At 34.9% G+C, this 12,496-nt stretch overlaps 1 protein-coding gene and 1 long non-coding RNA gene across 3 annotated transcripts; both read right to left on the bottom strand.

The window, feature by feature from the left end:
• Nucleotides 1-4,676: 4,676 nt before the first annotated feature.
• Nucleotides 4,677-7,221, bottom strand: LOC139859584 (uncharacterized). 2 transcript variants are annotated; one of them, XR_011763169.1, is made up of 6 exons: nucleotides 6,993-7,221; nucleotides 6,798-6,852; nucleotides 6,240-6,367; nucleotides 6,023-6,127; nucleotides 5,528-5,880; nucleotides 4,677-5,405 (listed from the first exon to the last, which is right to left on the bottom strand). It is a non-coding gene; the product is annotated as an uncharacterized lncRNA (long non-coding RNA). The 2 variants fall into 2 exon arrangements; XR_011763168.1 differs by having other exon boundaries at nucleotides 5,528-6,127.
• A 487-nt stretch (nucleotides 7,222-7,708) lies between these two features.
• On the bottom strand, nucleotides 7,709-9,994 carry LOC139865623 (protein FAR1-RELATED SEQUENCE 6-like). The gene is made up of 2 exons (XM_071853731.1): nucleotides 7,874-9,994; nucleotides 7,709-7,786 (listed from the first exon to the last, which is right to left on the bottom strand). The coding sequence occupies exons 1-2, from the start codon at nucleotides 9,992-9,994 to the stop codon at nucleotides 7,709-7,711; spliced, it is 2,199 nt and encodes a 732-aa protein (XP_071709832.1).
• Nucleotides 9,995-12,496: the final 2,502 nt, after the last annotated feature.

Below are 12,496 nucleotides of genomic sequence, written 5' to 3'. Positions count from 1 at the left end.
CACTCATTGAACCCAAAGAAGTAGATGAATCATTGTCAGATAATGATTGGGCTGAAGCTATGACTGAAGAATTGACAGAGTTTGAAAGAAATGATGTGTGGGAATTGGTTCCAAAACCTGAAGGTAAAACTGCAATTGGCACTAAGTGGGTTTATAGAAACAAGGTTGATAAAGATGGTATTGTGGTTAGAAACAAAGCAAGGTTGGTGGCTCAAGGGTATAGACAAGAAGAAGGTATAGATTATGATGAGACATTTGCTCCTGTTGCTAGAATTGAAGCAATCAGATTGTTTCTAGCTTATGCCTCAGATAAAGACTTTGTGGTGTTTCAAATGGATGTGAAGAGTGCTTTTCTGAATGGTATTTTGCAAGAAGAGGTGTATGTGAAACAACCTCCTGGTTTCAAAAATAAGAAGTTTCCAAAGCATGTTTACAGGTTGAAGAAAGCTTTGTATGGTCTGAAACAAGCTCCCAGAGCCTGGTATGATACTCTGTCAACATTTCTTCTAGAAAAGAAATTTTCTAGAGGAGCTATTGACAAGACTCTATTCATCAAAAAGGAGAAAGGTGATGTGTTACTGGTTCAAATTTATGTTGATGACATTATTTTTGGGTCTACTAATCCAACTTTGAGAAAATGGTTTTCAGATATAATGTCAAAAGAATATAGGATGAGTAATTTGTGTACTCTAAACTATTTTCTTGGGCTTCAAATTAAGCAAAGTCAAGAGGGTATTTTTATTAACCAAAGTAATTATGTTTCTGATATGCTTACTAAGTTTGGTTTTAAAAATTGTTCCACTTTAAGAACCCCAATGAGTATTTCTGAAAAGCTTGATAAAGATGAATCTGGAAAACCAACTTGTCAATCAACCTATAGAGGTATGATTGGATCTTTGTTATACTTAACTGCTAGTAGACCTGATATAATGTTTGCTACATGTATGTGTGCACGTTATCAGTCAGATCCTAAAGAGTCTCATTATAAGGCTGTGAAAAGAATTTTTAGATACCTGAAAGGTACTCCTAACCTGGGTCTTTGGTATGCTAAAGACTCAGGGTTTGATCTAATCGGTTATACAGATGCAGACTATGCAGGTTGTAAGTTAGACAGAAAAAGCACATCTGGTGGTTGTCAATTGTTAGGTGGCAAATTGGTGAGCTGGTCAAGTAAAAAGCAGAATTCAGTTGCTACTTCAACAGCAGAAGCTGAATATGTAGCTGCAGGGAGTTGTTGTGCTCAATTGCTTTGGATGCAACATCAGTTATTGGATTTTGGATTATCATTAACCAAAACTCCAATCATGTGTGATAATGAAAGTGCTATTGCTATTACTGAAAATCCAGTGTTTCATTCCAGGACCAAGCACATAGAGATCAGACATCATTTTATAAGAGATTGTGTTGAGAAAGGCAAAGTGGTGTTAAAACATATTGGCACAAAAGATCAATTGGCAGATATTTTCACTAAAGCACTTCCTGAAGAAAGGCATTTTTATCTTCTTGGACAACTTGGAATGTTAAATCCATCAGCTGAAATGTTGTCCAGTAATGAAATTTCTTGAGTCTGAATTATTTTCTTAGAGTCTGGGTGACGTAATATTGTTCAGAGTCTGAGAAAGTTTACTCAAGTGTATTTTTTTTTGTATAAATTTGTGTCCTTCTTCAGTCAAATAAAGTTTTTTTTTAAATTTCATTTTTAGGTTAAAGTTTTTTTTTCTTTATTCTATTTCCTAAAATAAAAGGGTCAAATTTGGTATTAATGAAGGGAGTTAATGGTAATTATTTTTTTTTGAAAATTTTGGTCAGGAGTATTAATTTGATAATGATTGTGTCAATCTTTTTGATAACTTTCTGTTATGATGCATTGGGTCAATCTTGACCGTACAGACCAACCTGCAGATTCTGAGCAATCGAAGTCTGAGTTGTTACCACAGAATTGAATTGAATTGATTGTACAAATTGCCATTCTCGAGTATCTTTTCCGCCCTACACCGACACCGGGTTTAGTTGGCTCGGTAATTTTACTCGACGTGTGGTTGTTTCGAAACAGGGAACAACTTTGAATACACAAGCTTGTAACCCGCGGATGAACCGCACACTAGAGCCTTATTGGGGCTAAAACCAATAACGAGAGCCTTTTTGGTATCATTGGAATTAACGGTATACTCCATCCCATGATGTTACACATACAGAGCAGGCTGAGGACATGAATGAGGAAATCCCACCTCATTCTAACCCATCTTCTCCCGCTGCTACTGAACAAAATCTCCATTTAACCAACCTTATGAACTCACCAGTTCATATTGAGAATACCACCATACTTAAAACCCTAGATGTTACAGCACTTGTAAATTCACCTCAAAAATTCACTAGGCAAGGTGCTTCTAGTACTACTTCATCACCTCTGCTAGAGGTTGGTGAAGGCAGTGCTTTGACCCAACCTAAACCTGGTAGGTTAGTTAGCTTGGATACCCACACTACAGTCGCTGAGAAAACCCACTCAGTTGACTTACATAAAGAAGTCCCAATCCTGGACTCAAATAAACAAATCCAACAACCTACTACAATGACCAAGCCAACTGCTACCCCAGACTTAAGTCTGTCACTACCCATCCAAAATGTTCCATCCTTACACATTCTTGCACAGGCTGCCAATATCACACTCATGTCACAGGGTGAGATACAGGTCTCAAAATCTTCTATGTCTAAGGATCAGCTTTCTTTACAACAGGAAGGCTGTGAGGACATACCAACCCTACCCTTATCTTCTGGCACTACATCTCAGACTGAGGCACCAGTCACTATGGTTGGCCTTCATCAGGCTTTGACCAAGTTGGCTAAGGAGTTTGATGACAAGCTCTCTGGTGTGCAGTCTAAGATTAATAATCTTAACTTTAATAATAATTTTGTATCAAAAGATGAGTTGTTGGAGGTAAGGAGGTTGGTTGGGGATATGCAGGGGTTGTCTAGTGCAGGTGATTCAGGGTCTGTTGCAGAAATTAATCACAGGTTGGCTGAGCTGGAGAAAAGGATGGTTGGTGTTGATGAACTGAGACAATGCTTTACTGGGTTTGCTTCTGATATTTGTTCCCTCAAAAATCAACAAACTGAAATTTGGAAGGTCATATCTTCTCTGCCTTTAGATGATGTCAAAAAGGGGGAGAAAAGAAAGAGGTCAGATGATGCAGGTACAGGTACTGCAGATGCATGTTATGCAAGTGTTGAGGGGGAGCAATCAAAGAGAGCTCAAATTGAGGGGGAGCATCAGGCTGAGGGGGAGAATATTGCTGGAGCATCAGGCTGAGGGGGAGAATATTGCTGATAGAGGTGTTGGTGATACTCAAATGGTGGTTGCTGTTGATACTCAGGTGGTTGTTGCTGGTGATACTCAAATAAGTGGTGTTGGTGATGTTCAGGAGAATACTGTTGTGGTTGTTGCTAGGCAAGGTGATCTAAGGGCCCAGATGAACAAAAGATTTAAATTCAGAAGGTATGAAGGTGATGTGGTCAAGGTTGAAATTGATAAATCAGAGCTTGAAGGTGTAACTTTGTTGTTTACTATGACACACTTATCTGATAGGAGGTTAAGAGTTAAGTTGAACCAAATTGTTCGTTTAGGGTTCTGTGAATGGAAAGGGTTAGCTGTGTGCATTCAGGAGTATACAGATGATCAAGTTATTGTGCAAGAAGTGTTGAAGAGAGTTTATATGCTGGTACATTTGGTTTTTGAAGAAGGATTTATCAGCTTGAAGGATTATGAGGTTTTCTGTGGTATGTTTAATTTGGAGATGAAAGAAAGAAGGTTTAGAGGTCATGTTGGGAGATACTCTGTTCCAGAACATTTGCAGTTTATTAATGAAAGCTATGTTGAGTATTTGGATGCCTTAATGATCAAAACGACTGGAAATCTAAGAATGCTGATTAGAGTGGATCAGTTTGAAGGTGCAGATATTAATTTGTTGCTTGGATTGTTGACCAGGTGCACAACTGAACAGACTCATCCTTTTAGAGTTAAGTTGTTGAAACACTTGCAGGGTAAGTTGCCCATGTTGAAGAAAATGAGATATATGAAGAGCAAGTGTAAGTTGATTGAGAAGGAGCTTACAAAACTGAAGGAGTAGAAGAACAGGTAGTTTTTGACATCATCAGATAGGGGGAGATTGTTGGAATAAGATCTGATGAGTCAAAATGTTTTGCAGGAAGTTAGAGTCTGGAAGTTAGAGTCTGGAGATGCAAGTTGCAGAATCTGTTTGTGTGAACGGTTTAATTACTTGGTAAAGAAGCTATGGGAATTCTGGAGATCTGGATAAATATTTAGAAGATCACGTTTTGATTTGATATTATCTCTAGAAGATAAACACTGATTTATTTAGAATATTAATAAGTTTTAGTTTATCTTTTCCTATCTTTTAGTCAAGTAGTTTTGGAAACCAAATCTTGGAGATTTGGTTTAACCTTGTATAAATAGGGGTACGATGTTCATTGTATTTTGTATCTCTCAAGCACGATTACTTTGTCTTTCATATTATATATCATTCGTGTTCTCTCAATTTTGTTCATATAATTTGTATCTATTGTTTATTGAGAGTTTAGTGTTCATAATCAAGTTATTGTGAACTATTACAGAATCATAATCCCATCCCATTTAATAAATAAATGAATGAGGCGAAGGATGACAATATAAAATGTGAAAGCTATAAACATGAGTTACGGACAAAAAGATCAACAAACAAAGAATATGTATATCATGAATCGCCCTTTTAAGTGCTTAAAAATTACCTCATCATCGAATGTACAACAATCATTACCAATTACCTCAACAAATATATCAATGTACAGGCTTCTGGTGGAATTCTGTGCAGCCATGTTCGATATATTATAGCTCTGATGGTCTTGAGTTTGTCTCCGGGTTTTAGATCTGCTACAGGAGTGATCCCGTCCATACTGTTACATAAGAAATTGTTAGATATACCGACTGTTGAAGATGCATATCATAAGAAGGCTATAAATGAAATATTTAGCGTTTATGATACTGCTAAAAGTTTTGAAGAGTAATTATAATATGCGGTTGTTTTCTAATGAATTCTATGAATAGAGGTATTGTAGTTGACACTTGTTGCGTGTTTACGTTCTTTAGGAAATCTTTGTAGACAAAGTTCTTAGTATAAGTTCTCCCATGGTTTTCCTGTTGTTTTATCAAAAATTTTAGACCAATCCAGCTAATCCGACCATTTCCGAACCTTTCTTTCTTATCTCATTCAATGGAGGACTATTAAATTCTTGCGATTCCCAGCCCCCTTAGCTTATTATATTGGTCCCACTTGGTGTTCCCTTACAATTTGCTCCATAACTATTGAAAATATTATCATATTCACCAAGGTCGTCATAAAAAGTAGTACCACCTGCATTCAGTATAGTAGATGTCCAATTTTAAGCTTCATAAAAGCAATGGCTTGTTGTAAAAAAAAAAAAAAAAAAAAAAAAAAGATTGAGAAAATAAACGAATACGCACAAGAATACAAACCTTCAGCATTTAGCAGTTGTGAGCCATTGACAGCAGAACTTGTAGTAATGTGTGTATCATGAGTAGATGTTGTTGCAACAAAATCATTAGCATTTTCTTGTATATCTTTTATTGAGATACAAAAACAATAATGAAAGAGTTGAGTGCAAATCATGTGTTCAAGCAGTGTAATCAAATTTTTTTTTTTTTTTGGAAGAATAAAAAACATTACCCCAGCAAATTATAATTTTAGAATTACCGACCATTGATAATGTAGAGAATGAAAGACACCAGAGAACCTGTAGTCATCGAGCCAATTATAGTGAAGTAAGCTCTATAAATTGCAACTATGATTACATATAAGATTGATGCACCTATTGGACCACCATAAAAGATGTGAGTTTATATAATGTAAATAAAATATATATGAATTTGCATACTTTGTATAAAAAATAAAAATAAAAAGATGAAATATGCTCAAATAGGTCAACCCAACCCACTTGACCTGTTACCTACCAACACATCTTCCATCATCCATTAAAAGCGAACATTTCTCATGAGCTTGCTTGACTTTATTGTCTTGGAGCTCACTCCTTATTCTTCTTTGTTGATTCGCGAGTGCTACATAGATAAAATATCTCATCTAGTGATAATCGGCTTTATGACTCACACAATATAAGGCACGTCATACATTTTTCTATATTACATGTAAACACTTAAGCGAAGTACTTACCGACCATTAGCGAATTATGCGAAGTACTAACTGACCATTAGCGAATTATGCTAAGTACTAACTGACCAAATCAACTAAGCTTTAGCTAATCATCTGTAAGCGAAATCTTCTCCAATACAGGTTGTGATCTATAGAAACAACACGAGTAAATGATCATCATTCGCTATAGGCACATCAAGTATATGACTTTTTAAATGATGTGATTTCCAAATTCAATCTGACACAAACATCTACCAAACTTAATAGTCATGTTACTAAACTGATAATTTCATACAAAACTTAATAGTCATGTTACTAAAATGATAAGAATTTAAATACAGTAGCACGATCCTATGAGTGAAAAATTCTGAACTGATAAATTCATCCCAAACTTAATAGTCATGTTACTAAATTTGATCAACGTCTATGATTTTAACTATACTCACACAATTGTTTTTTGACCAAAATAAACACAACCATTTCAATTCAATCAGACTCAAGAAATTTTTACATCAATGTTACAAATTAACATATTAAATTAATCAATTAAAAATCACAAAAAAAGATGTTCAATCTCACCTTCATTACTAAACACAATTCTGACTCGATCAACAACCTCCATCGAAACCCATATCTAAAAAGTAGAAGTAAAATTTGAATAAAAATAAAAATAAATAGGTTGAACATCATCTAGCAAAATTTTTCATAAATAAGATTAAATGCATAAATCGATAAAGCTAGGGTTAGTATTTCAAAAAAGGGGGAATGACTTACTGGAGGTTGCAGAGATGTAGAGATCGAACTGACAGCCATAATCTTCGGCAACAACCGAAGTTTCAAAGATCGGTATATCTTGTAAGATAGAATTTGATTTCTCTGATTTACTGGAAGAAGTTTGACAGATCGATATCAGTCAGTTTTAAAGATCGGTATTTTTATGGAGAAAATGAAGATGAAGATGCGGAATAATATGGGGCGGTTTTCATCTGGAAAACTGAAAGGAGAAAATGAAGATGACCATGATTGGGATTTCTGCTGCGTGTTTTTTCTTGGTCGATTCAAGATGACAGTGTGGAAATTATTTGATTAATTAGTGTTAATTATGATTAATTATGAGCTTTACACGTCAGCATGTTGTGATTAAGGAGTACTTAATGATTGACACCTAGGATTAATATTCGCGATTTATAGAATGTAATAGATAGATAGATATCTTTAAAGAAGAAGAAGATGGTTAGTAGAGCTACTTTTAGACTATATTATAGACAAAATACAAAGCATGCAATTGAAGGATGTACCAAACATACTGTAATTCATTCACGTTTAATGGAATAAAATTAGTAAAAACAATAATCAGTATGGAATTACGAAATACAAATCAATTCACGAGTATGAATACACTTGCTGGCATTTATTTTACCTAGGAAAACAACGGATAGAATTAAAAAGCATAAAAAAAATTCATCAATATTTCAAGAGTTCTTGGACAGTTAATGATTGAGATCAAAGTCGTAGCTTCGCCTATATATATTGTCATTGACAGAACTTATACCATTTGCTTCATGTACCTACAATATAGTAATTGATGAGTAAATCATAAAGTATGTCACCCATATTAATATAAAAGATAATAAAACATATGAGCATGGTCTTACATTTATCTTTCTCTTCTTTTTTGTAACCTGTTCTATCTTTGATTCCTTCCTCTTTGTTGGTGGATGCCCTTTACTACGTACTTGTGCGGGCGGTAATAAGGGTTTCTTCGGCTCCGAAACAATATGAGCATCTTGTGATATAGTATTTGTGTTGGTATTAACACTCCAACTCGAATCATCAGACAACTTTTCTTTTGCCAAAGCAATACATTTTAGTAGATAATCATATTTTTCTTGTGAATTAGCAATATGTGCAACTTCATAAAAAGAAGAACACAATTGTTCAAATTGTTTAGCGTGCCCTCCACTCTTCAAATCTTCGTAACAATTGATCACGTGGTAGTGTCGATGTTTTAAATCTTTTCTCCATCTAGACAAAATATAGCACGAAGGAATTTCCTTAACATCCTTTTCAATCAAGATCTTCATCATATGCCTACAAATAATCCCCCGAAACTCAAACAAATGACAAGAACATTGAATATCACGTCCAACTTCATCAAAACTCACGGTGTATACAACTTTTCTTTTCAATTCTCCACGTTTTCCTCGGAGAATATCCGTAACATTAAACGTAGATATTGTACCGTGTGTTTTTAGTAGTGAGTGATTGCAAAACAGCATACACTGTAGCTCAATCTGAACTAACTTAAACATCGCGTTAGTGTAGGATGCTTGAAATTGTTTTTCAAAGTGGAATCCAGTCATCAATTTATATGACGCATTGAGAGAGTCGAAATCAGCCTTAGTTTCTTTCTCTTTCTTGCTTTTTAGTGCATTGTCATATTGTTCAACAAATTGTCGCAAAGATGTTTTAGAATTAACGTAATCGTCAAAGAAAGCATTCATACCTTCACTTCTTTGTGTAGTAGACATCCCTGCCCAAAATATTACCTTGACATACAATGGTACCCAACGCTTTCGATCATCAAACAATGAGCATAACCAGTCATTCTTATCAAGGGCGTACTCTTTTATCATTTGGGACCACCCATCCTCAAACTCTTGAGACTGTATAGACTCATATACAAGAGATTTTAATGTCTTCTTTATTGCTTTATATTGATTCAACTTGCCCAATTTTTCTGGGACCTTTTTCATAATATGCCAAAGGCAAAGACGATGAAGAGAATCGGGGAATACATGTGCCACAGCTCCTTGAATTGCTCGACACTGGTATGTTATTATTGCTTTTGGTGCATGTCCATCCATGCATTCTAACCATGACTTTAATAACCATACATACGTTTCCGTATCCTCTCGTGAAACTAAACCACACCCAAATAACATAAATTGTCCATGGTGATTCACTCCAACAAAAGGAGCAAAAGGCATATTATATTTGTTAGTCAAATATGTGCTGTCAAAAAACACGACATCTCCGAATAACTGGTATGCTGCTCTAGACCTTGCATCGGCCCAAAATACATTTTTCAAACGTCCTTCATCATCCATATCAATCACATAAAAAAAATTTGTACTTCTTTTTTGCATACGAACAAAATAATCACGTAGTGCTTCGGCATCCCCCTTCCCAAGTCTTAATTGTCTTGCCTTTGCAATGTAGTTTCTACAATCTCTCTCACCGAATGCCAAGTTTTCATATCCTTCAGCTTCAACTACTAGGGAATGAAAAATTTTTGCTAGTGGAATTCCAGCACTATCATTTAACTCAAGTCTTCTCTTAGAGTACGAATCAATTTTCTTATGAGATCGTTGAAATCGTGATTTTTTGGGGCTTAAAGCATGATTATGCTCCAAAGAAACACATGAGATGGCGCATGTTCCATCATAATCAACTATCACACTAATTTTTGCTGGACAATCTGTCTTACAAGACTTGCTTTGCTTGCTGGATTCGGCCTTTGACTCATAGACACCTCTTTTATGACATCCAAGCGCATAGTATGTTTTATGAGGCTTTTTCCTTTTACTTGATATACGAACTCCAAAACCCATTTGGTAGGCATAATTATTGTAGAAACTATAAATCTCATCTTCCGATTCAAATTTCATCCCAGTAGTGGGAACGACTACATGACATTTTTGTACATCCTCGTTATTTTGAGGACTATGATCCGTGTTATCTTGAACTGTCGATTCCACATGCAAATCTGCCATTACTAAATATGAACGAAAAGATCATATTAGTATCTAATAATTTTACGAGCTAGATATATCAAGCGAAAAATTAATTAGGCTACACTAGCAATCTATCTAATACAAATATCAAGTGCAATAAAGTTCAATGAACAACATAAACTATTCGTACAAGTGCTCGGTTTAGAAATTAATAATATTTAATCATCAAACAATTATATAATGCTAAATCTAAATCAGAGAGCAATACATAAAACTTACAATTAATATATTAATTTAATTTTAAATTAAATATTATCATAACATGTAGTCAAGAAAAGATAACACAACGATTCTATTAATTCTATAATATAATTAAATACAACTTACTAGTGGACATGAATATAAAAAAAGGTTCTTGGATGATACCTGGAAGCTTTTTAGCAATTATCAATGTCAAAGAAAAGTGCAGTCAGTAAAATAGCCCTATACCCAAAATATATTATTAGGGTTTTTTTTTTTTCCGGGAAACATAAATATAAATTTTCTTTTTTTGCTGAAAAAAAAATATAAATAATTCTAATTAATTGCAAACAGTATTAATCGTGCTCCAGGAATTTGTTTCCTAATTTAGTGGAATGGGTATATTCGACATAACATAAAAGATTATATAATAATCAAAAAGAAAATACACTTGTCAAAATCCTATTTGGTAGGGGGATTTGGTAGTTCAAAAAATCATTTTCCTTTTTTTTTTTTCCCCGAAAAGCGATACATTATATAAACATGAAGGGCTAAATGGGAGCCTAGCCCATTACATCGAAGCTGTTACACAGATACTCGAGAGCTAAGTTGGTAAGATCCCAACCAAACTAAATATTTATTAACATAAACATACAACCACATCAAATTGCAAAAGAACACGGATTGGATAACCAATCCAACCACTCGATCTTCAAGCTTTTAACCCGATTTGAGAACCATTCGAACGTTGTGAGTTGAATTTTCATGAGTGTCGCCGGTCCGTTCCAACACTTGCCCGAAAAAACCTTTTGGTTTCGATTCCGCCATATCAAGTAGGCACACGCCCATTCCGTCGCTTGCCACAAAAGTATCCCTAATGAAGATAGAATCGATTACAAGATCCGGGAAGAGACTCATTTAAACTTAGGTTTGTCACCGATACAAATCCCCACCATCTATACACTCGTTCCCATACGTCCAACGCGTGACGGCAGAGAATGAGAGAGTGCCCGATGGTTTCGATTCCATCATCACAAACCGGACACCGCACTGAATCTAATCAATCTTGCATTTGTCTAAGTCAACCCGCGTTGGGAGTCGTTTTTTAACACCCTCCACGTGAAGACCTCGACTTTACATGGGACCAAATAATTTTTTAGAGTTTCGATCCTAGTTCGGTTGTCCAGCAGAGTCATGTCATCAATTAAACTCGCCAATCTTTTTGTAGTGAAATTTCCCTGTATTTGCAAGGTTCCAATACCATTCATCTCGAACCCTATCAGCTTTTCATACATACTCCGTATTTAGCGCATTTGTAAGTTGCTCGAATTCCACTTGAGCACGCCCTCTTAGCTCTCATTTTATATTTTCATTTTATTTTATACAATTACATTTCTTACATTCTTGATGTACTTCTTATTTAATTGCAGATAGGATTTGTGCTGTCAGTATATGGCTGCAAGAAGCATTTCCGAGATGCTGGTGAGTGAATGATTTCGTTTGTCAAATTATTTACTATAAGATCCAGCTATGAAGTAGCTAAATTTAACAAATTTTAATAATTCTTTTGATTTTATTGGTCAAAGGGAACGACCTCGAGCACTATCATATTGCAGATAATATTCAGGTTTCTCCCTAACAAGATTTTTTCTTTCTCAATTAAATAATAAGTGCAACAACCATTTTTTGTTTTTCCGAAGCAGTAAGGTGTGATTGTGCTTACGCTTTCTATCGTTTGGGCTATCGAGATTCGAGTTATTATCCGAAAAAAGTCTAGTATGGATCTGGTTAGTTTGTGTTTACGAATTGTTTGTTCAAATAATAATATATATACATATACATGCCTTTTTTTTTTTTTTTTGGTAACTATCCTGTTATGGTGCAGATTAAATCATGTGTACACTTGGTGAATCTCGTGTTTATTGAGACAACATTAATAACTTGGTATGTCAATTTTTCTAATACAAGCTTCGAAATTTTCCTATTTTCAAATTTGACTGAAAAAGGTTTTCTATTTGCAGAGATTCCCTTTGTTTCCAATCTCATACTTTATCCTTTCGACGTGGACTTTCACCATTTTCCAGTGGATATTTTTCCGACACTACATTATGGTAAGCCAAATCTCCATATTTTTTTATGCACACAAGATATTTATGTTCATGATTTTTTCCTGACACCAAGTCTAAATTCAAAGTAGATTTGTTGTATTTGTTAAATTGTTTGACAGAAATTAAGTTTTTAACAATATTAGGTGTAACAAGAATATTGTGAAGGTGTAAAGGTCAGTAGGGGTTGGGTAAT

This window comes from Rutidosis leptorrhynchoides, chromosome 1 (assembly GCF_046630445.1).
Source record: "Rutidosis leptorrhynchoides isolate AG116_Rl617_1_P2 chromosome 1, CSIRO_AGI_Rlap_v1, whole genome shotgun sequence".
In the NCBI taxonomy this organism is placed as follows: Eukaryota; Viridiplantae; Streptophyta; class Magnoliopsida; order Asterales; family Asteraceae; genus Rutidosis; species Rutidosis leptorrhynchoides.
The sequence above is the reverse complement of the archived record's forward strand: the minus strand, read 5'-3'. Positions and strand labels throughout refer to the sequence as shown.